The sequence below is a fragment of the Clinocottus analis genome, unplaced genomic scaffold (genome assembly GCF_023055335.1).
Source record: "Clinocottus analis isolate CAN_PGR_092001 unplaced genomic scaffold, fCliAna1.0.p SCAF_1, whole genome shotgun sequence".
NCBI classification, from domain to species: domain Eukaryota; kingdom Metazoa; phylum Chordata; class Actinopteri; order Perciformes; family Cottidae; genus Clinocottus; species Clinocottus analis.
Window position 1 is genome coordinate 2,324,133 of NW_027175820.1, and position 22,917 is coordinate 2,347,049.

General features: G+C 44.5%; 2 protein-coding genes across 6 annotated transcripts; both read right to left on the bottom strand.

Moving 5' to 3' along the window:
- Positions 1 to 1,121: 1,121 nt before the first annotated feature.
- On the bottom strand, positions 1,122 to 18,213 carry LOC137785396 (enhancer of mRNA-decapping protein 3-like). 5 transcript variants are annotated; one of them, XM_068576587.1, is made up of 7 exons: positions 18,133 to 18,213; positions 17,066 to 17,230; positions 16,264 to 16,472; positions 9,275 to 9,628; positions 4,653 to 4,806; positions 3,315 to 3,532; positions 1,122 to 2,997 (listed from the first exon to the last, which is right to left on the bottom strand). In XM_068576587.1, exons 2-7 carry the CDS (start codon positions 17,227 to 17,229, stop codon positions 2,663 to 2,665), a joined length of 1,434 nt encoding a protein of 477 aa, XP_068432688.1. In that variant the 5' UTR covers position 17,230; positions 18,133 to 18,213; the 3' UTR covers positions 1,122 to 2,662. The 5 variants fall into 5 exon arrangements, with proteins under 5 accessions (XP_068432688.1, XP_068432706.1, XP_068432698.1 ...); XM_068576605.1 differs by having other exon boundaries at positions 17,555 to 18,189; XM_068576597.1 differs by having other exon boundaries at positions 17,533 to 18,189.
- Positions 18,214 to 18,421: 208 nt separating this feature from the next.
- Positions 18,422 to 21,962, bottom strand: cyp1a (cytochrome P450, family 1, subfamily A). Its single transcript, XM_068576557.1, has 7 exons — positions 21,860 to 21,962; positions 20,538 to 21,425; positions 20,300 to 20,426; positions 20,075 to 20,164; positions 19,826 to 19,949; positions 19,608 to 19,694; positions 18,422 to 19,496 (listed from the first exon to the last, which is right to left on the bottom strand). The coding sequence occupies exons 2-7, from the start codon at positions 21,375 to 21,377 to the stop codon at positions 19,199 to 19,201; spliced, it is 1,566 nt and encodes a 521-aa protein (XP_068432658.1). The 5' UTR covers positions 21,378 to 21,425; positions 21,860 to 21,962; the 3' UTR covers positions 18,422 to 19,198.
- Positions 21,963 to 22,917: the final 955 nt, after the last annotated feature.

Here is a 22,917-nt window from a genome sequence, read left to right on the forward strand (position 1 = left end):
CATTTATAACATGTGATCTAAAAAACAATGGGTTTTGTAGGAATTTTATTGAAAGCAGATTTGTTTGTGATAGTTACACTGCGTTATTACGCATCACGCTTGTTTGAGGGCCCAGTGGCAGAAATGTACATGCTTTCCTAAATGAACACGTTTGACCGATTACCATAAATACCACAGTAATTACAAACAGGGGTCCAATAGCGGCCTTCTTCTTTGTTGGTAAATCACAGGTGGAACTCATAACATTTACGACGGCTCCACTCAACGTCCAAATCCTAACTAGTTAGCTCAAGAAGCAAATATGCACTAAACCGAGAGCCTGGGAGCAGAACTCCCGAATAAAATGCAGCCGTAAATAATGTTATTGCTTACACCTGTGTTTATCATGCAATGGTGTGTTTAAATAATAACTCAAGCTTGCCGTCAGATGTATTTGGGCCACTGATACACACCAACATATTTTGACTTGTCAGAGGATGAAAACGCAGGAGCGCAAATGGTGAAAGTAGTGGCGGCCAAATTCCATTTAGCTGCTCTAGTGTCCTAACTTAACGGGACACTTGAACAGAGCGATCGGTAATGCCATTAGAAGCATCCTGTGCCTTTACTGTCAAGTGTAAACATCTGCTTTGTATAACTTAATTGCAAATACAATATAGGGGGTTTCTGCAAATGGCACTTTGGTGTAATTATTGAAGTGTTGCATTCCCACAATGACCAAAAAAACGACACGTTTCACAATCATAAACACGACGGTTGCTCAGGTTTTTTATTTTTCAGGTGCCTATATAAAGGAGCGCCTACCCTGTGCGTCTGCATCGTGTCAGAAGATCAGGGTTCAAACGTCCAACGTAAGACACAATATATATACACATGTTTTCAGAGGACGCTCTCCATATGCTCTTCACCAGGCTTTGTCAGAAACAACCAAACGGGCCGGCATCAAATCAGTCAAAAACTCTCAGGTACAAAATAGCTTCAACATTTTCCAGAGTTGACTCCACTACAAACCCATCCGCACTAAATTCACATTGTTTTGTATTGCGGTGTTTTCCTCCCCCTCCTCACAATACTCACAAGATCCTCCCTAATCAAATTCACAGGGAATGTTTTTTTTTTCGTTTTTTTTACTTGATTGCTTTATTACAATCATGATCACATTTTAAGTCTTTCATTTAGTGTTTGCTGTAATGGAGATTAAAAAAAAACAAACGAGGCTCTGAAAAAGCAGAGAAAGAAGCTGCAGTGTCTAAAAAACACCTTGTGTTTCCCTGAGTGGAGGTTTTGATTTATTTATACGTATTATTTTTACTGTTGAGCTGTCAATGGAAACACTTGTTTTCCACAAATGACTTGATTCTTTTTTTTTTGGCAGAGCAGCTGCAGCTACAGCTTTAATTAAAATGTATCACCCCTCCATCACACATTCGGTTCAGAGACGGCTGAAGTGCAATAAATGATTCATCGGCTCCAAAGTGTAACAGTTAGTGAAGTGAGAACTCGGCAAAGCAGTCCGCAAAAAGGTAATTTATTACTTCTGGCTAGTTTTTTGACTCTCAGGTTTAAACTCAAAGTACTCAAAGTTGAGGTTGGAAAAGCAGTTCATAACACAATAAATTAAAAAAAATAATACACCAGCATAATTGAAAAAGTGCTGGTCGTCGAAAAAATCAGGTTGTCCTTTTACTTGTAACGTTGACAGTTTGCTGTTCTGAGTTTTATAACAGAAGATTTCTACGGTCCCCAGAACAAGAGGAATGGTTTCTTCGCTGCAGGCTGGCTGAATCTGAGGTGTCAAAATGAAAAATAACAATGAGGTTTCACCCAACCAAACGAGCTGTAATCCCTAGAGATTAACCTGGTCCAAGATGTTTTTGGTCCTTGGAATGTGTGCTTCAAAATCCTGTCCCGTCTTCAGAAATACAGAAAATGAATCCTCAGGAGTGCCGGCTACTGCTTTTCATGTTCAGTGTCAGTGGTTGAGAAGTCACACGACGGGGCAGAGAGAGCGCTATTGTATGTAGATGCAAATATAAAGTTTCATACATTGTCCCTGAGAAGTATTCCGGAAATAAATACAAATAATACAAATATAAATTCTGTGTAACAAACCCATTTTCAGTGAAACATGCTACGACCATTACTTGACAAAACACACACATTTAAGTGGGTCCAAAATGGCATTAAATTGAAAGACAATGAACGTGTTGGCCAAATGAATGTCAGGTTTGGGTTGGCAGACGGTTTTGGGGGTCACGGGGTCGGGACCGGCCTCCACATGCAATCTGGAGGAGGAAACAGGAACTGTGTCTCTGCTCCTCCGACTGGTCACGGGATCAGAGGTCCCGGACTCACAGTGGTCAGCGTTTTGTAAACACATTTACATCGTCATCCAGAGCCCTTATCAAAACACGCCGAAAGGACAGGAAACCTTTCCCTCTCAAAAACAAGGTGTCGCACGCAACGCATGGCGCCCACCTCCCCCCCTATCCCCTTTCGGGAGTTTCCAGAGGGGCAGCAAGGAAAGACCTACACCGTATGCTTTCAGACGTGTCATGAAGTTGTGTACACTTTCTGACAAAATATTCTGCCACGTTGCACCATTCACCCACTGCGAGGAGCGGACCTATTGTAACTAAGTTCAACGTCAGCGGCTTCTCCGTTATGGCGTGTGCAGGGGAATGACAAATTTACATCCAAACGGCGAGCGGTAGCGGATTCCGACTTCCTGGAAAACCAGCTTTGGGATGCCGATGTCGCAGAGGTAGACCCTGCTCTCCGTCTCGGCCAGCGGTAAAGGGAGGCCCAATGACAGGCTCCACTTTGCCTCGACGGGCTGATGCGGACCGCCGACCGCGGGGTCGATGCTCAGGACGGGAGCCCGGTTCTGGTTGGCCCAGTCGGCGGCCGATTGGTACCAGGACTGCTCCCTCAGCAGCGGGTTCTCGTGGCAGTCCAGGCAGTTGATGACCAGGTCCACTGGGCTTGTTGGCAGGTCTAAGACAGAGGAGAACGAGATGATGAGCATGGAGTGTCAAGAGGTACAGAGACACTTGGAACCTGGGGACTCATAGCTATCTATAGAAATTCATTTAAAAATGCGTGGAGTCATAAATGACCGTCAATAATGACGCGACGTGCCCTTAAACGCCGCTGCTCCACCAGAGGGCGACATTTATCTGCGCTGGTCTGTTCCAACAGGACAGCAAGAGCCGGTCCTCCGCAAGAGACGCTCTGAATCGCGGCCCTTTCCATCAGTGTCACCATCTCCCACAGCTGATTTCACAATGCACCTGCGCTCTGTGCGTTCTCACCTTTGACGCCGGCCACCTGCTTGCTGCCGGTCCTGGCGTAGAGGTGGACCTCGCCGGTGACCGCCTCCTGCATCTTGACGAAATTGGGCAGGAACAGGATGACCTCCACGCCGTGGTTGGCCAAGTGTCGGCCACAGCTGACGCCCTGGGCTCCCTGGATGTGCGGCCCGCACAGGAGCACCACGGTGGGCCGCTGGTGGACGTTTTTAGGGGTGAGTCTGGGGACATTCAAGAGACGACAATATTGTCGAGGGTAGAAAGACAACAGATGCAGTTTTCATAGGTTGAACAATAAATATGTGATCAAACAAACGGCATCATATACGACAAAGGGCAACATAAGACATGTTAGTTTGAAGACACCACAACATACATGACACAATCGGAGGTAACGACAGGTCGTTTAAAAGACTACATACAACGAAGATATAAAAAATACTTTTTTAGAAAACCTTAAGATCAATAATAAAGTTAGTGGTAGTAATACGTAGATGCATTTTAGTTATCTGAAATCTATGCAGATCTTTGGTGTGAATATAACATTATTTGGTTAACTTTAGATGTTCACTTCATCTGGTTATTAAGTATCTTCTTTATTTAGTTAAAAAACAAATTACATAAATCAGTTTCTACAAAAAAAACTTCGGCCCACCAAAGGTTTTTTATTGTAACCACAAGTATATCACTGCTGACAGCTTTAAAATGTTCCATTAGTATTATTATTATTTTATTACTCGCCATATAAAGCTACACATTTGAAGCTTGATTTAACCCTCGGACACTTTTGAATACGACTTGAAGGACTTGAAGGACTCGTCTGACCGATGGGGAAACGGTGGAACACCATTGTAGCGCCAGTTCTGGTTTTACAAAAGCTAAATTACACTTGATCTGAGCAGTGGCTCCAGTGTAAACTTGAGACACACACAAATAGTAGAGCGCTGCTAAACCGATGAAAGAATCGGAGACAACAAACCCGTTTGTTATACGAGCCTCTGTGCCGCCGTTCTTTGATCTTAAATAAGACTGCACCGCTCGCGAAGGTAAGCAACACCGAACACGGCTGCTTCAGGGTGTTCTCGACCTGCCGTGTGACTGCTCGCCTCTCTAAGAAAATAAACCCTGAAGGAGGGAGTGTCAAGGTTAACACCATGTAACATAAATATAGGGACATGGTAGTAAAGATGATTGCCATGGAAATGGAAAAACATGACATGAGAACAAACAAACGTTGGAGGGACCCGCTCCGATGATTGTATAACTCCTCAGGGGAGGATGTTTGGCCGACAGCGGCTCTCTCCGGGCGTCACACCAGAAGCCCACGGTAGCATTTCTCACCTGTTCGGCCCGCCCAGGAGAGTGAGAGCCATCTGACTGGAGCAGACGCCGGTCGTCTCCAGCCTGCGCTCGAGACACAGGCCCCAGCGCTCCGCCGACGCCAGCAGACGCTTGTGGAGCTCGTAGGGGATGCTGGGAACCACTAGGCCCGAATCTGCAGAGAGGCGACACAAGAGGTGGGATGGAGCGCACGTCAATGCCTGAAGAGATGCCACCAGGTATATTTGATGTACGCCTTAAGTTCAGTCTCAAACGAGGAGGAGAGGTCATTGTATTTAAGGAGCATCTCCTTGAAAGACACACAGGAGGGGGAGGGGAGAACCCTTCTTCCTCCCTTTCCTCCTCCTCCTCCTCCTCATGACCCGGTCTTGCTCCTATCGCGGAAGATTCTCCATTTCCTCTCCTGTTTGTCGCTGCAACAAAGGGGAGGTTGGCAGCCTTTACAAAACATGACAAATGCGAGGCAGTCGGAGTGAGACGGCCATTCCCCCCCGGCGGGGTCCCGAGTTCACACGCACCACCATCATCATCATCACCACCATCATCATCCCTGTGGTGTCGGTCCGGCCCTGAGCTCTGTGCTCTGGGATGGACCCCCCACGTCAGCTGCCGTCTCAGTCAAAACATGCAGCATGTTGGCGTGACAGCAAAGGGGACAAACATCATTGTGTGTGTGTGTGTGTGTGTGTGTGTGTGTGTGTGTGTGTGTGTGTGTGTGTGTGTGTATATGAACACCTGCACCTGTATCCCAACATCCCGTGGTGAGAGATGGGGGAGGACTAAACATGGGGGAGGTATGGAGGTAACAGAGGATTGAACCCCGTCTCTTCAAACAAATTGTTGACTTATCTACCGAAGGCTACTAATCAAAGTTAAAATCGTAAAAAAATAAAATAAAAATAAAATCTTTAAGTAATTTATAGTAATTTTTGGTTGGAAAATGTCAATTTATTTGCAGTTGTCATTTCTGGACAGGATAATAAAGCATTTTCTTTTTTAGAACTGTTTTAAAGAACCACAACTCAGTTTTTTTTAATCACTGTACAAACTGAAGTGTTCTGGAAACCTTTAAAAAGAGCCTTTCTGCTAATCCCTGGCTACCCTATTGCCCGTGGCAGATCAGAAGGGTAATAAAAGTCAAGCTGCGGGGGACTGCAGGGCTCAGGATCCCTCTGAGTAATGAAGAGGCTGGGAGGCAGTTAAGTCTTTAGTGGCCTCCTACGGATCTCTGGCCTGGTAGCTGAGAACGTGGTGGCCTCGTCGGCGTGCACGAATGTGTGCACAACGAGGCAACGTTTCATTCTGGCATGCAGTGAGCGACACATGCACACAGACACGCACACACACACACACCCCTTCCGGACACGAGATAATTACTTAGAAACACAGACTCATGCCGTGCCTGGCGTTCATTCTTGCTCGTCTTCAGGGCGGCCCGGCTCCCCTCCCACTATCCTTTTATTGATACCGCACGAACACTGCTGATACATGACAGAAATGCCGATCTCCACGTGAGCGATAAGCAGAGGAAACGTCAACTGCTTCTTGTCATGCAAGCCGCTGCCTCGAGTGCAGCGCTCCGAGGGAGTGGGAGTTGCACTCGTGCGCAACGATTGCTTTTAAACCGTCCCGCCAGGTGCGCTCCTTAATAATTCTCTTGCTAGCAAAAGCCTTGAGCATACGCACGCCATCTCCTCCCCTCTCACACTCTCACACACACACACAAACACACACACACACACACACACACACACACCCTTGATGTGGTGCAAGAACAAAAACTCACCAGTCAACTAGCTGAACCGGGTAGCCGTGAGTATGCGGCAGCACTAAAATAAACTGAGCTGGAAGCAATCCTTCAAGCATGACAAGGGAACTGACGGCACTGAAAGCAATACACGCCGGCTGGATGCGGGCCATGTGTGACTGAGGCTGGCGCTGGGTGAGGGCGGGTTAGACGAGGCCGCTCCATTCCTCTCCGCCGCACCGCCACAGTTGAACTATGTTGCCCTGCACTCTGAGGAGGAAGCGAGATGAAGGTCACAGAAAAGCAGCTTAATGTGGTAATCTGTGAGATTCCTTTTCACTTTCTTCCCCATTTTGGTCATATCAGTGCTCACAAGAGTGAGTGGAGGAGGAGGGGGGGGGGGGGGGGGTGTTACTCAATTAAAGCATGCAACACACTGCATCTCATTGGATATTCTGTTAGTAAAGTTTTTCTCTTTAGATTCGTCTAATGAAGTGGATGTGCTTGCATAATTCTTGCAGGTCTGGGGTTGTGACCACATGGTGAAAAGCATCATCTAAATATAATGCAAATCATGACTTTTGCTTTATTAAATAAGGTTTTAGGCCGTCATCGTGTGAAAATCCTGCACACTGTCGATCTCTGGATTTCAAAGAACTTTGTAGCAAGCGAGGCCCGACTTGGGTAAAAATGAATATGAAGGTCTGTGGATCAGAACGTGTAAACTGCAGCTTGAACGTCAAAACGCATCACGCCCCCACGCTCGCATTCCCTTTCCCCGAGAGCGTGCAGATTTCAGAGAAAGATCAATGCGCACGGCATGAGGTTCACATCCATCCCAAAGTCACTGCGTCATGTGGGTTAAAAATATGTTGTGATGATGTATTTACAAATAAATAACAGAAAACTAGGAAAAACCAGCTGACAGTCGGCTTGATTGCCGTTCGACGATGTTTCACGAGTCAATCACACAGAAAAAGCAATAGCGGAACTAAACTTACACGGACTGCAAAAGATTCTTGACACAATTAACAATAGTCTGCAGAAACAGGCCTGTCAAACACACCGTGCCAGCGCGCTATGGCAACACACACGCACACACAGGCGGGCACTTTGTTGTTCTTTCTCTGTTCTCATACGGTCGACTTATCTGTTTACTGGCAAAGATTCCGGGTCAAGAGCGCTGCAGTTTTCTTCCTGCTTCAGAGGTGCTGTTTATGTAAGGATGTGCAGCGGCACGCTAATTACAGAGTGCAGAGGACGGGGATTATGATGACAGCCCTGGGAAGCAGAGCTGCCTGCACGGTAAGCAGAGGAGGCCGTCTGCAGAATGGCGGACGGCAGCTCCTTACAAAGCTGCTCGTTGTCACGCCGGCAGATGGGCGACACTCGTTTCCCGTCTTTCTTTTTGTATTATTGTACGGGGAGATTCTGCACAAAGAACTTTGTGCTAACCCCCCCCCCCCAACTCACTCCATCGTGGCCATGCACACAACCTTATCTAGAGACCAGACACAGGTGGAGTTTGATCCCTCTAGCCGTTGTACGACATCTACTCGCACACACTGTACGACTCAGCCCTTTTCTTCCAGACACCACCCTCCACTGTTCCTACGGCGTGACGCCGGGGCCTGTGTTAGCATGCCATTAACTTATCGTATGCGTGTGTTAACCAGTTATGTAACGCTCGGGTTCCTAGAGTGAGCGGGAGTGTAATAGAGGACGAGTTCATCGTCCTTTGTGGGCCTATTACAGGGGGAGGAGGGTGGAGTCAAAAGTCAGGAGGTTCTGATTCCAGTCAGCCTGCCCCGAGGTGACCTTTCTCTGGCCAATGCATCCACCGACACCCCCCGTCCCTTTTATCGTGCGTGTTGTTTTTCCTCATTGTGTTCAGCAGAATGAGACGCTACGGCACATTCCTCAGTGAGCGCTTTACAGTATTGTGTGTTGAAAAAAAAAATGTTAAGTCTACTTTTGGCAAAAGCGGCAACTGTGCTTCCAAACGGTGTTTGGTCAAAGATTAAACACAGTGGGAAAATAAAATAGTCCTTCCAAAACAAACAGTGTGTTCACAAAGCTGGCATGCTCACTGATACGATGTCCGTGGCTGCATGAAAACCTTAAGACCCGCTTTGGACAACACCCAACTTTTATTCTTTCTCTTTCTTCATAACAAAACCGCATGACGACAAACTCTTCTCGGCACACACCTTGTTTTTAGACACGAGCATTGTGACCGCTAAAATTAAAAAAAAAAAAAATTTATAACAGGTTGTTGTTTCTGTTTTTATTATTACAATTATAACAGTTGATCCGCCTCTCTGGGCTTTCTGACTTCCCTACAGCGTCCGTTACATCAATTCGCAAACCCATCGGTAAAAATGTATCTAAAAAGGAAAAAAAGGGTTAAAAAAAAAAGAAAATGTAGTTACGAAAAAAAAACAAGGCCAAGTAAGTTTTTTAAACACACTCGTACTGTATTTAATTGCAAACAAGGGTAAAAGATGCATTTTTTGGTGCCTCAGTGAGTATTTAACACTGGAAGGCAGCGTATGTGAGATTGCATCAACTCAAATTAAGTTTCATGGTGTTTGCTTCTAATAAACAATATGTAAAATATCACCAGAGTTCTTTCTTTTTGTTGATACAACTATTTTTTGTACAGACAAACAGCCCTCATCTTTCATGGCTCATATCAGGAACAACTACAGAATTGGCAAATTGAACATGGCGGCCCTAAAACCTGATTGGACATCTGTCTTTGTTTGTTGCTGCCATATCGATCGAACTAAAGGAGTCAAGAGGCTCCAAGTACATGAACTCGTCCTACCCACGTGCGAGTGTGTCCGCGTGTGCACGTGCGCTTTGTTCTCACCGGTGTAGTACTCTTTGCCCCCTTGCTGGGGAACCGTTATCTGCCGGTATATGACGGGCTTCGCCTCCAGGATGTTCTCGTCGTGGCGGTAGGACAGAGGCTTCTGGTCGCCCTGCGCGTTGTGATGCTGCGCCCTGTTGCCGTGGCCGCCGGTCCCGTCGATCTGGGAGAAGACGGCGGCTTTGTCGAACAGAGCCAGGTTCCCCTCAAAGTCGAAGTCGGCGTCCATGTTCTCGTCGGTCCCGCCTCCGAAGCACTCGTCGTCCCTCGTCCTCGCCGGGCCTCCGTTCCTCGCGCTGTTCTTCTTTTGCGCGGCCTGCGGTGCCCCTCTGCTGTTGGATGAGCCGGCGGGGGCTGGAGACATGAAGATGGAAGAGGAGAGACACGAGTCAGTCGTCAACCTGCACCCACGCCCCCACCTTCACACTTTGTCGTGTAATACTCAACTCAATGTTTGTTTTGTCCACCTCTATCAAACCACCGGTGTTTTGTCGTGCTTCACAAACAAAGGAAACTAAAATAATAGATTCACTTGGATTAGCCCCAAGGGTACTGGACGTGATCCAAGTGTACAAATACTCACATTCGACTTGATGTGCAATGACTTGATATTGCACTGACGCGCTAAAATAAATTAATAAATGAAGCTCTGGTTTTAAAGAAAATCCATATGGACTGCATAGTTTGAATGTATAATGTATAATGTTTATTGAATAAGCCTGCTTAATTCCACTTTTTTGAAGAAAAAAAAAATATATATATATTTTTTTAACATTATTGCACATTGAATTCATATTAAAATGCTGCTCATACCGGATGAAATGTGGTCTTGATTTCAACCAGTTCATCATAAATTCAGTTTTATCTACAATAACCAGCCGTAATGGAAGTTTACGGTTTATTTACTGATATTATACGAAGAAACGTTGGCAACACCTTACTTAAAGTCCCCCTATTTAGCATAGAAATATGGAAATATGGTAGCAATATAGTTGTTAACAGAGTATAACTCCCCCTGTGGGCTCCCATACATGGAGCCCGGTGTCGATCGATCTATCGATTAATTCATTTTAGACACTTTGGCGAAAAGGAGACATTTTTAGGACACTACAGCTGATAAACTGAGGGCAGACCGAGAAGAGGCATCGCTAACAAGGCCCCAGTTTGGATTTAATCTCGAACCCAAAACACACATAACCCAGAACATCAGCGTGGCGCACACGTCCTGATCCACACACAAGAAGTTACAAGGTTCAGCACTTTCAAACTCTGGCTCGATGGCTCGCGGCTCCTTTTGTTTCTACGTAGCTTCGGTCTGGTAACTTTTCTTATCCTCCCTCTCGGTTGGTTACTTTAAACCGCCGAGAACAAAACGCAGCGGGCGCACAAAACATACAATGGCCGACCGAGCGGTATTCAATAAAGTTTACATACATGTATGCGCAAACAAAACAACATCTTAAATGAACAGAGAACAAAACAAAAAAAAAAAAAAAAAGAAAAAGAAAAAACTGGAAAAACCTGGCCTTCAACCCCAACCATGCTGAGCTCTCACGCTAACCGGGAGACAGAGAGGCACAGTCTCACGCTACTGTCACTGTGACAGCTAAGGTACTTTGGACTCTCTCACGCAAGATACTGGGAGGCTCAGTCACAGTACACTGGTATCGATACCCAGCCAGTAACCGACTCAGTATCACATAGAGGCCTTACAACCGCCAATGCAGACAGCGCTGATGTGTTTTTCCTTCCAAAAACTCTCATATTCAAGCGTTTCACTCCCCCTCTGAATGCACTGCACTGAAATTCACAAGTGATTTTACTGAGCTAGAAAAAAAACTGTGTTTTTGGGGTTGTTGCATTCAGCTTTGTGAACTGGGATGAAAGCCAGAGAGCCTTACCAATACTAGCACACGCCAACAATGTCTTTATTTACAAGGAAGTGTTTTGTCATGCTACGAATCAGAAAATCTGAATGGGACGGGCACAGCTCCAAGTCAAACAGGCTAATGAATAACAAGCGCAGAGACGGAAAGTGAAGTTCGCGGATTTCCGTTTCGGCAAACTTGCCACCACAAATTAGCACACAGGCCAGGAATATTTTAGACACTGTACCGTTAAATACATACACATTGAAAACACGGCGCTCAACTTTCGGGGCTATTTTAAAGCACCCAACAGGTCACTAAATATTTGAACGTTCAATTTGGACTACAGTGCTTTTTCACAGCAGCTCCAGCGCTGGAAAACACACACACTCAAGTCCTGTGATGTCACTACTGTGGATTCAAAGTAAGCATCAAGAAAAGTGAAAATCAGCTGATACGGGTTTGCATACGGAGATCAATGAGACTGCCAAGTGAGTCAAAGCTACAGGATACAGGAGGGTGAAGGCATGCAAATGCAAGACCAAAGGGACTTCAGGGGATAACAACTTTGCTTCCGATTACCATCCAGCAAGAGGAGGCAGATGGAGGAGAGCAATGCTGAGCAACTGCTAGCGAGGCAACTGAAACCCCTGAAAACCCACAGGAGTTGCTCTCAGCTCAATGGTGGAGGTTTGTACGTTTTACCACCTTATGCATAGTGTTTTTCTACTTTTTTCTTTCCTATAGTGTGTTTTTATTTCCTAAACTGTTGACTCTGAGAGAGCTCTGCCCAAAAATTTTAATGTGTCTGGACTGTTGGTCTATGCACAAACTTCCTAAATGAATACTCTCTGCGCTGTACATAGCTTTCACGTTATTTTTTATATACATCTTTAATCCCTGTTATTTAAATGTTTGTGTATGTAAGATGCTACTTCGCAAACAAATTCCCTCTTGTGGATGAATAAAGTATCCATCCACCCATCCACCCACTCACTCATCCATGGCAAATAAAAACCTACCATAAGAACCTTGTACGCGTTCTGGGAAGCTCTGAGTGCGGCGTTGAATAAAACATGGATGCACAGACCAACACTTTCTAACAAACATATACCATACAGGTTTACAAGAAATCTGAAGCAGCTATTTATAGGAAGAAAGAAAAAAAAAGAAAAAAAAAACTTATCTGCACAGAATTTCACTCCATATTTAGGAGCTAAAATACTGTTTATGGTGACGATTTTCACAAGGACAAAAGTCTTATGGTCTTCTTTTAAAATGCATTTTTTTAATGAGCTGCTTAGGTTTAATTGGAATTCCACTCCACATCATTCACAAAAGCCGTTTCTAAATTCCCATCCTACTCTCCCAGAAAGATAAAACGGCAGATATTCAGAGAACCATTTCTGGAATCCGCGATCTTGGATAAGCAACACTCCCTCCCTGCTTTCCCCTTTATATGGCCGGGGGGGCTTCTTGGGAGCATGACATTGCGTGTGAAAGGACCGGCCCTGCCCAGGCCACTCAGCTCTTTGGCCTCATGCAATTTAGCCATTAGCTCCCCTGCCACCAGCCTGAGAGCTGGAGATTAACATTTTTTTTAAAAACACACAAAAAAAGGTAAACATTGCTTCTACAATTGGTATCAGTTTTTCTTGCCTTCCAAGCTCACTGGGACAACATGGCTTCCTGTCAGGGAGAGGAGGGGGAGGGAGGGTTTCCGGAGCGCGAGTGAGAGAGAGAGAGAAAGAGGGCACCGAGGCACAAAGACCTGGCTTTTGCATAACCTCTTTAGGAGCAGACATGGCGCGGGAGGGGGAATGTTTATTGATCTTAGTCACACACATATTGTAAAGAGGAACTTTGGTACAAGCCTTTAGCACGCTATGGGAATCTGAGGAGAAAGGGGGGGGCTGAGGGGGGTTAGCAGGACGGTGTCTGGTCCCATGCTCAAGCTTCTGTAAAGGAACAAGTGGCACGCAGGGAATCGATAGCTATGAGTTAAACAAACAATAGTGCAATATTTATTTTGCATAGAAAACAAACATAAATAGAGCGGAAAAAAGCCCTTTCTTTTGTGCTGTCTCTGTCTTCCATGCACAGGAAACGCACCATGGCAGAGGTCAGTTTTACAACCCGACTAAAGAACATTACGCAGCGTCTATTATAGCCAATGCTATTGACCTCTGACCCCTCCATTGTTTTGTGATCCCGAGCGGGAAAGCGAACCGGCTTTAACGGATTCTGGCAGAGGCCACGGACCTGTCCAAACACACTTCCTGCTGACAAGAAGAAAATGCTGTTTTTAGGCTTTATCTAATCAGGGAGGTTGAGCAACACATTCTGATGTTTACAAATGTGTGGACGGGGACAATGCAGATTTTCTGTACCACTGCGTGACGGCCGAATGGTCCATGCCATTAATCATATTTAATGTGTTTATAAACTAAATATAAACAAATTGCTATGTTAAATTGAAGATATTAGAATAACTTTTTTTCTCAAAAAAAGGTGGAATATAACACAAATATCCAAAAGCATGACCTCACCTTTTAACTTAGAAATTAAGAGTCATTGTTACAAACACAGCTACAGATGACTCAAATTACATTTTCAAATGACTCTCGACGTCTGCCAGAGCAGGAACAGCGGTCACACGTTGACCCTCATCACCACTAATGACCGTTAGACACCGGACAAGAAACTAGCTTGTCAACACGACAAACCACAACCAACTCTAATATCAACAATAATATAAGCTTCACGATGGCAGAATGTATTGGCGAGGGCCACTGTGTTGCACGACATTGCTCGGTTTTCCTGTTAACATGGCCGTGGATGAAAAATAAATTTTAAAAAATAAGACCCAATCCCAATATCCAGTGTCACGGAATTTGATGCACATTCCCACAAAGCATTTTGAGCTTGCCCTAGACTTACCCACAAGGAAATTACCCACAATTCATCACAACATGACGTTAAACACGGGGTTACCAGTGGAAGCAAACAAAGTGGACAGCACTCATAAACATTAAGGATGAAAGATGGAACATAAAATAACATGAACGCAGAGATTATATTTCAGAGCTGATTTATTCATCAACCATTGATTTTCATTTTAAAGCTGTTTTGTCAACAAAAAAAACAGCAAATATATTTATTGACCAGTAACTCATCTTGTTGCACTTTTAGCGCATACTTTCATGCAGGTTAAGTGACAGGCTGCTTCACATGCGCTGTGTGAGGGGAGGTCCCTCCTTTTTGCTGCCATATTAATTCAACTGTTCAATACTAATATTTCCTATGTGCAACAATTACAATTCAACCATTTATTCTTATTATATTTGGCTTTAATAGTGTTTAATTATTGAAACACTGTAATGATTTATGTGTTTTTTAATACATCAATGAGTCACTATGTTGCACTGCGTGACATGTTCCTTTATTACCATGAACACTAGCAATACCAGTTTTTTTGGAGTCTATCCCCACACTGTGGTACTATTGCACAGAATCGGAGGCCTGAAAAATATCCCCCATACAGATCATGATTTACTCTTGTTTTCCTAACTCTTTTTAAAAATCTGCAGTTCCCACTTATTTTAGAAAACAACTGAGAAGTAATGTAATGAAATCACATATTTGTGACTCATTTTCAAAGATGTATTTCTTCAGAAGCGACTGATGGTCTTGGGGCTGACAGGTACAATCATAGCCGCTAGGGGAAGTAAAAAAGCATAGAGAATCGAACGGCTGTCCTGTTGTGTTTAATCGTTTTCTGAGATTTACAATCATCCCTATTTTAGCGGCACTGGAGTAGGAATCGTGAGAGGTTGTTTACGACCTTTCAGCGTTAATCATCTGACGTCTCAAAAAACATACGATCTGTCTGGGATCATGCACTTCCTTCCCGTTGGGGACTGAAAAGCATCACGCACGTCTGCTGGATAATCAAAAACATCGACGTGGAGTGACTTTACAATTTCAGCCAGCCCGTCTTCGTTTGAAACTATCTGGAATTTCTAAAAAGAGTTGGGTAAATTGTGACACTGATGTGTGTCACACTTCCTTTTGTCATAGAACAATATCTATTGTTCCGTTTGGCCATCGCTGTGGTAAATTCCCGCCACACAACTCCCTATTAAGAACTTTGCAACAATAGAACTGTAATTTAAGAACTAGAAAATGCAGTTACATGGTGAATAAGCAAAATCTTTAAATAAACTGGGTTTTCCAAACCTAGGTGAAGGCATTTTAAACTGTCTCAATATTTTTAAAACATTTTCTAAAAATAGCTTTTCTTATGCTCTCGTACTCCACTGCACAATCATGCTCTACTACTTGGACAGTGTATTCGTGTTGTAGCTTCATTAGCACCTGCGTGTCGCAGGCTTCAGGACAACGCCTAATTCTGTTACCTGCCGCTGATGCTGTTAGCCAACTTTGTGTATCCATTGCTCATTTTTTTCCCAGCAGCAGTCGGGCTCATCAATAGAGCCCGGGTTCCCCACTGACTGACTCTGTCTCCCCCTGGACCTTCCCTTCTCTCTCCTGCACATCTCTCCACACCGCACATTTAAAGTCACTTGCCACTTTACCCTTTACCTGTCACTTTCAAAAATCATAACCTCATTTTGTGCACTTTACCTTACTCTTATTGTTAGTATTATTGATCGTTTGATTCCTTTTTTATTTTTTATTTTTACTTGCATCCTTACTTATTTACTGCATATTTACTGCATCTTTACCTATTTACTTATTACTTCCTTGTTTTTATCCAAATTTTCATACTTTCACTTGTATAGTTAAATGTTCTTTGTTGTTGCTGCTGTTGTTATTGTTGTTGTTGTTATTGTTATGATGCACCTTCCACCAGGACAAATTCCTGGTTTGTACAAACTTACTTGGCAAATAAACGTTTCTGATTCATTAGAACGCCAAACGTTACACACGAGATGTCAAACAATTCCTTTGTCTTGTTTGAAATTTAAGGGATTACCGATGAATGAGGTTGTTCTGTATGTAACTTTCTACACTAATTATTCAAAATTCTAAAACTCTAATGTCAGTATTTTCTATCAAAGACAGTTAACCGTGAAGGGTGATGGAAGCCAGGCTCACCCATCTGCCTACCTCTACGGAGGATGGTGATTGGTGCAGTGCCGGAGTGGGAGCTGCCGCTTGTCACATGAGGGAGAGCGACTCTGTTACTCTGACCATGGCGTGCTGAAGGTATAGAGCTGGATTCTGTCGCAGCTCCCTGGCCGGTGCTGGGCTTGTTGACTGTATTGTGGACATCTAGGAACTTCAACTCCTTGATATCAATGGCACTAAAAAGACAAAAAAAATGAGTGAGATCACTGCGAGCTAAAACTGCAATTTTCAGTCAGCATACAACAATCAGACACGGCTCGTGGAGCTCATTGGGTGGAAAAGAGCACCCGCGTAGGAAAAAATAATGGTTTCATTGAAATACCTCCAACAAAGCTGCACAATACTGAAAATTTGGGGAAAATAAAAATTGGTATTTAAATCAGCTTCTTGAGCTGGACCTGAATCAAAAAGTAAAAATAGTGAAACAGATGCTGAAGATCTGTTTATCCAAGAATAATTTTAAGTAAAAAAAGAAAAAACAAAAGAAAAGGTCAAAAAAGAAAAGTCTTGTTATGATAATAAGTTGTTTTACTATATCTAACGTGTGTTAAATAAGATCGTTTGTTCGTCAGCCCTTTTTTTCCCCAAGTGTCATTTAGACCTTTTAATGACATTTGACACTAAAATATAATCTCCTTGGTGGCGGTAATGTTTATAAATCTGATTCATGACTGAAAGCAAACATCAAAGCCTTCAACATTGCCGAAGGTGGATAGATTGAATCTGTGTCAAAACAAAAGATGTGCACATCCTTCTTCTTCTTCCTTACCTGAACGTGACCTCGGGAAGAGGACATCTGACCCCGTTGTGATAGGGCTGTCTCAGCGAGATGGTCTGGCTGGTGTGATCGACAGATGACACCTCTCCCTGGTAAACTCCCAACGTCAGCCCGCAGTTAATAGACACAACACTGCCCAACCAGTCTGTGGCCATTCTGCTCGCCGTGATCCAGTGGTGCAGAGACATAAACGAGAGAGAAATCAACCTACAGCAACCATAACAGTAACTTCATCCCTAGTCTTTGCAATGAGGATATTAACAGTTATAGCGTCTTGTAGGACTTATATTAGGCAGTTTTAAAACATACAAAGACATTGCACAGGCTGATTTACGCATTTTAGACATGTTCTTTAAAAAGTAAGTTGTAATGTGGGTGGGGGGGACTTGGACTTAAATCAAATATGTAATTTATTTGAGGCTTGATCATCTGGCTGTGAGCGAAGACGTCATATTAACCGTCATGGTTTGGCCCACTAACGTTGCAGCAGCTGGTCCTAATGAGGTCCACTCTGCACCCCTGCAGGGTAACGCCGGCTCATTTGTGAAGTAACGTTACTTCCACCGGCGAAGAGAAGACAAAAGATCAATTAAACGACAGTTAAATTGGACTTTGCCGGGCATAACTGATAGCTGACTGGCATCGTAGTGTTGCGGGGTCATCGGCGTATTAAAGAGTGTCCATTTAAGTTTCACTACGCTCCGTTAGCGAGCTTTGTGCGAATGCTAGCTTGACGTTAGCGTTCATTTAAAAAAAATAAAAAGGTTTCCCGCGAGTGTCTGAGGTAGAATTGACTATTAAAAAACGTGGACAGTGTAAATAACCTAAAATAACACCCATTCGAGGACAGTGTTCAGATAAATATACAGGAAAATCTCGACACTAGCTAACTATACAACCGGTAAACTGTGCTATGCTAACTAGCTGGACGGCTATCATTAGCTTCTCCGCTCCTGTTTGGCTTTGTATCCAAGCCGATAGTTGAAACGTGACACGAGGGTTTTCCTCCTCTTGAATGCTCAACCCGCGTCTATTGAGTCGGTAACGAACAGATATACCTTGTCGATAAATCTGTAGCGAGGTGAAAAGAAAAACCAAAGCGCCAGCTGTTGTTTATGCCGTCTTCCGGTTCGATGCGCGACGTCACTTCCTTTATCTCCCACGTGGGTTTGTTGTGATTTTTGGTGTGTTAGCGCTGTTTAGTGTGTGAGAGCACTGATATACTCTGACAGGGTTTTACACACAAGTGACCACATACATCCTTATGTGAAGACAATTACTCTCAGGGATAATTATTATTTTATTTATTTTTTTAAATCAAGCAAACAATAGGAACAAGATGATCATAACAACAGTTTATTTGTCTGGCTGATTAAAGGATAAAATGTCCTTACATGCTATACAATCATCAATACATTAGAGATACAACGTACAAAATTGTATCACCTACTAGCATGTTCCAAAAAAATTACTGGAACTCTTTTGGTGTCCTGATATTTCAAATAGATGCACAGCAAAACTATTCCACCTCAAAACAAACAAATAGGCACATAAAGAAACAACTTTATAAAATACAAAAAAAACTTGATATACAAAACAAAATCACATTTTGGGATACAAATATAGCTTCAGTGTCTTACATCCACATTATAGTGGAATACAAAATTAAAAAAAAATTGCTTACAGGTTGCTTTCATGATCATGTAATATCTGCTCAGTTCAGAGTCCCTTGTCACAGAGGAAAACAACTGCAACAGTAATGCCCAACCGATAAAACAAACTGTGTTTCCCAAAGAGTGTTTTACAACTTCTTAACGGGAGTAGTTTTAGTTCAAAAACACAGGAGAAGCAGGAATCTCCTTATACTTCACTGAGAAGCACCAACCATGTGCAGGAATATCTCGTAGAGAATCCCTCAAAAACTTGACAAAGATATGTTCACACAAACGCAGACATATCTGACAATCTGCAATAAGCACATTTCACTCATCTGCTTCAATGCCCTCAGCTCTGTAGATCAAATTTAATTCAATTACAATCTGAGAAAGATTACAGTGACCCCCCCATACAGTGTTGAGAGTCAACGTAACACCACCTATTGAGTCACACACACTGTAAATGCCTTCACTGCTCACTCCTCAGTCGCATCGTCGCTCTCAGGTGGCAGCGCTTGTGCTTCATCGTGAGGCCGTATTCTGGGGTCATGTCCAGCGGCTCTCCGGGGATCGCACAGAAGTGCATCTTTTGCACGATGATCGCCAGAAAGAGGTAGACCTCGTTGCGCGCGATGACCTCACCGATGCAGCGCCGCTTGCCCATGCCGAAGGCCATCACCCGCTCCCCCTCCAGCCTGTTGACCTCGGTGCCGTCGGCGCTCAGGAAGCGGTCCAAGTTGAATGTGGACGGGTCTTTCCACAACTCTCTGCAAAATTCAGAGAATGAAGATGATAAGATGCGCTGCACAATAGTGAAACCGGTTTGCGCTCGAGCAGCCATGTCAGTCGTCTTAAACTGTTAGAATTAAGAAACTTACGGATCTTGGTTGACCTGCCACTGATTGATGAAGACGCAGGTGTCTTTGGGAATGAAGTAGCCATTCAGAGACGTGTCTCTTGTGGTGCTGGAAAAAAAAGAAAGGACAAAGTGTTAGTCCGCTGTGGATTTATAGGCTTCAGCACGTCATCAACGCACCAATTTCTACCGGCACAGGTGGCACTCTCATGCATCTTAAAATATAGGAATAAACCTCACCAGTGAGGGATAGTGAAGGGCAGGAATGAAGAATGTCGAAGGAGCTCCAGGATGAAGGCCTCAAGGGAGGGCAGGTTGGATTTGTCGGAGAGAACGGGAGAGCGATCCAGACCCACTTTGTCCTCTGGAGAGAAAAAAGAAAAGGGGTCAAAATGAGCGTCTCTGCATAACTGGTTATGATACCACTTTTGTGATATGAATGGAATATCCGAGGAAGTGTTTTGTGTGAAAGAACATGTCTGTACTTACTCAGCTCTTGATAAAGCCGTTCCTGTATGTCCGGGTAAGCCACCAAGTACATCACTGCCCAAGACAGGGTAGTGGAGATGGTGTCAAAACCTAGAAGAGAAACACAACCTTTTGTTATGACCCTTACATTTAGTCATTCATTCATACTTGTGTATTTATCTATTTTTAATTATTCACGGTCACTTCATGATCAAATCATTCAACATGTGAAGACATTCGACTTACCAGCTCCAAACAGGTCATTGACAATTCCCACAATCTTCTCGTCTGACATCTGGACGTTGGAGTTCTCATCCAGCTTCCGGTCCTCGCAGTGATCGATGAGGGAGTCTGTGATGTCACGAATGTGGTCCTGAAAGAAGATGTTAGCAAGTTCATATGCAGTGATTGAAACAAAAAGAAGGCGGGGAGAGCATACACTAAAATTGAATAATGAAGAAAAAAACCTGGAAGAGACCCTTACCTTGTCGTGGGTGGCGTAGTGCTCGCTGACGATTTTCTGCACGAAGTCGTTGAAGCGCGCGTTGATGCTCTTGAACTTCTTCATCATGCTGCTGGGCAGGAACTGGAGCAACGGGATAAAGTCCGCGGGGTTGCCGCTCCCGACCACCTGGCTGAACTCGTCGCTGAGGTTCACCAGGCTCAGCAGCTCCTGGTCGTCGTGGTTGTAGCGGCGGCCGAAGCACATGCCGCAGATCACGTTGGCGACGGAGACCACGATGTGGCGGAAGGGGTCGAAGCTGCCGTCGGCCGCCATGACGGCCTCGAGCTGCTTGATGAGGTAGTCGCCCTCCTTGCAGACGTGCTCCTCCAGCATGCACGAGTACTCCGGGGTGGTGCCCTCCAGGGTGGAGAAGGAGCGCAGCGCGCTGTAGGCCAGCTTCCTGCGGGCGCGCCACACGCCGGCCTTGTCCGTGCTGAAGGCCAGGCTCTTGCCGTCGTTGATGAGCCGGAAGCTGTACAGGTCGGGGCGTCCGGCGAAGTCGTCCCCTTGCTTGACGAGGGCCTGGCGCAGCGTCTCGCTGCCGCTCAGCACGACCACGGGGCGCATGCCGATCTGGATCTGGAAGACGTCTCCGTAGCGCTCGCTCATGGCGGTGAGGCTCAGGTAGGGCCTGCTGCCCACCTCCAGCACGTTACCGATGATGGGCAGGGGCTTCGGCCCCGGCAGCCGGCGGAGCCCCTGGGGGATCTCGGTGTGGAAAAACTTGAAGATCAGGTAGACCACACACAACGTTGTCATGGCAACCAGACTCTCAGAGACTGAGACCGAGCCGATGAACGGGAGTATCATGAGCACCATGATGACGACTTTTTTTTTCTTCTTTTTTTAAACTGGCTTCTGCACAACCTGGGAATTAAATAGGAGGAGCATTAGAGTAGTGAGGGCAGGGAGGAGGAGAAGTGTTGTGCAACATGTTGACTGCATGCGCCATAAAGTGTGGAGTAACTGCAGTCATTGAAGTTGCATGTGTTTGTTATTAATTAGAGTCTATAAGTTTGCTTTCTGCAGAAAAGCAACATGTTTTAATATGCAACATAGTGCGCAAGTTTACTAGCGCCATATTATGACTCGCAGCAGTGAGCCCAATAATAAAACAGTAATTGAAAAGAAAGTACACTTTTAAAAAAAAAAGTGCAACTGCAAAGACACACGCACACTTTACGCAGACTTTAGCATACTGGCAAAAAAAATATATACACTCAACACTCTGCTCTTATCAATCACTCTGACACTATCTGCTCAGTTGAACCAATGTGTCCTCTTGTGCGTAAAAGTCTTACCTTGGCGGAGCGGCAACGGAGCAGCAATGCTGTGAGAGATAGTGAGGGAAAAAATGGATATATGTATATATGTATAGGTATATATCGTTTGGTAGAAGTAATGCCCGAGTTTACTCTCTTAATGTCTCCAAAACAGAGAATGGGCTCTTGCTCTTATAGTGCGCTCCAGAGCTTCATTGGCTGCTCTTCATGACGTAATCCCCCCCCACCCCCCTCCGTCGCTCTCTCTGTTTGTCATGAATGAAGTTTAGTACGGAGAAAAGGTGTGTGTGTGTGTGTGTGTGTGTGTGTGTGTGTGTGTGTGTGTGTGTGTGTGTGGGTGTGTGTGTGTGGGGGGGGGGAGGGGTGTGTGGGTGTGTGTGTGTGTGAGAGAGAGCGTGCGTGCGTGCAAGACTTTATGACAATGAAGAAATTGCATATTTCACAGTTGTTGAAAGAAAGATTTTAGGTTGCTTTTTATGATTCAATCAATTATTATAATACTTGTTTTCAAGATATGGACTATAATATAAGTAATAATTTGAATGCATATAAAATACCTGCGCTTTGATCTCATCTTTGCCAAAAAATAAAAAAATTGAAAAAAAACTGAATACACTCGGCTATCAATATCTCACACAAATGAGTCTTGATGGCGGGTCGATGCATACATTTATTGTCAAACTTGACTTGAATCAGGGGTGTTTGTTGTCAACGTTGTGATAAAATTGCAATTGCGGAGATAGAGACGAATAATTTGTCTTATGCTAGAAAAAAAAACATATATATTACAGATACTTTAGATGCAATTAGGATCTCCCCCCCCCCCCCCCCCCCCACTCTAAAAATAATGTTTCAGTGAGTTATCTTTTGTGACTCCTATAAAGTCAGTCCTGCCCGCAGTGACACAACCAAGGTTTCGGTGCGTGAGAAATAGCAATTTTGCGACAACTTGTACACACGCAGCTTTACCACCCAGGCGGCTCTAAGTCCTGATACAACAGCCAAATGCCATGTCGTGCTTGTACCTGTTAGTTCTCCGCTGGAGTTAAAGATTGACCAGTTGCGTGAGAGCGCAG

What these genes read in the sequence shown, in the direction of transcription:
- LOC137785396 (XM_068576570.1), bottom strand. Translation starts at nt 17,262, where the DNA reads ATGTCTCTGCACCACTGGATCACGGCGAGCAGAATGGCCACAGACTGG. An exon ending in CTCCTGGGCGGGCCGAACAG is followed by an intron (nt 3,533 to 4,652) that starts GTGAGAAATGCT and finishes GAATGTCCCCAG; the next exon opens with ACTCACCCCTAAAAACGTCC. An exon ending in GCAGGTGGCCGGCGTCAAAG is followed by an intron (nt 2,998 to 3,314) that starts GTGAGAACGCAC and finishes CCTCTGTCTTAG; the next exon opens with ACCTGCCAACAAGCCCAGTG.
- cyp1a (XM_068576557.1), bottom strand. Translation starts at nt 21,377, where the DNA reads ATGGTGCTCATGATACTCCCGTTCATCGGCTCGGTCTCAGTCTCTGAG. An exon ending in CAATGACCTGTTTGGAGCTG is followed by an intron (nt 20,165 to 20,299) that starts GTAAGTCGAATG and finishes TTTCTCTTCTAG; the next exon opens with GTTTTGACACCATCTCCACT. An exon ending in CCCTTCACTATCCCTCACTG is followed by an intron (nt 19,695 to 19,825) that starts GTGAGGTTTATT and finishes TTTTTTTTCCAG; the next exon opens with CACCACAAGAGACACGTCTC.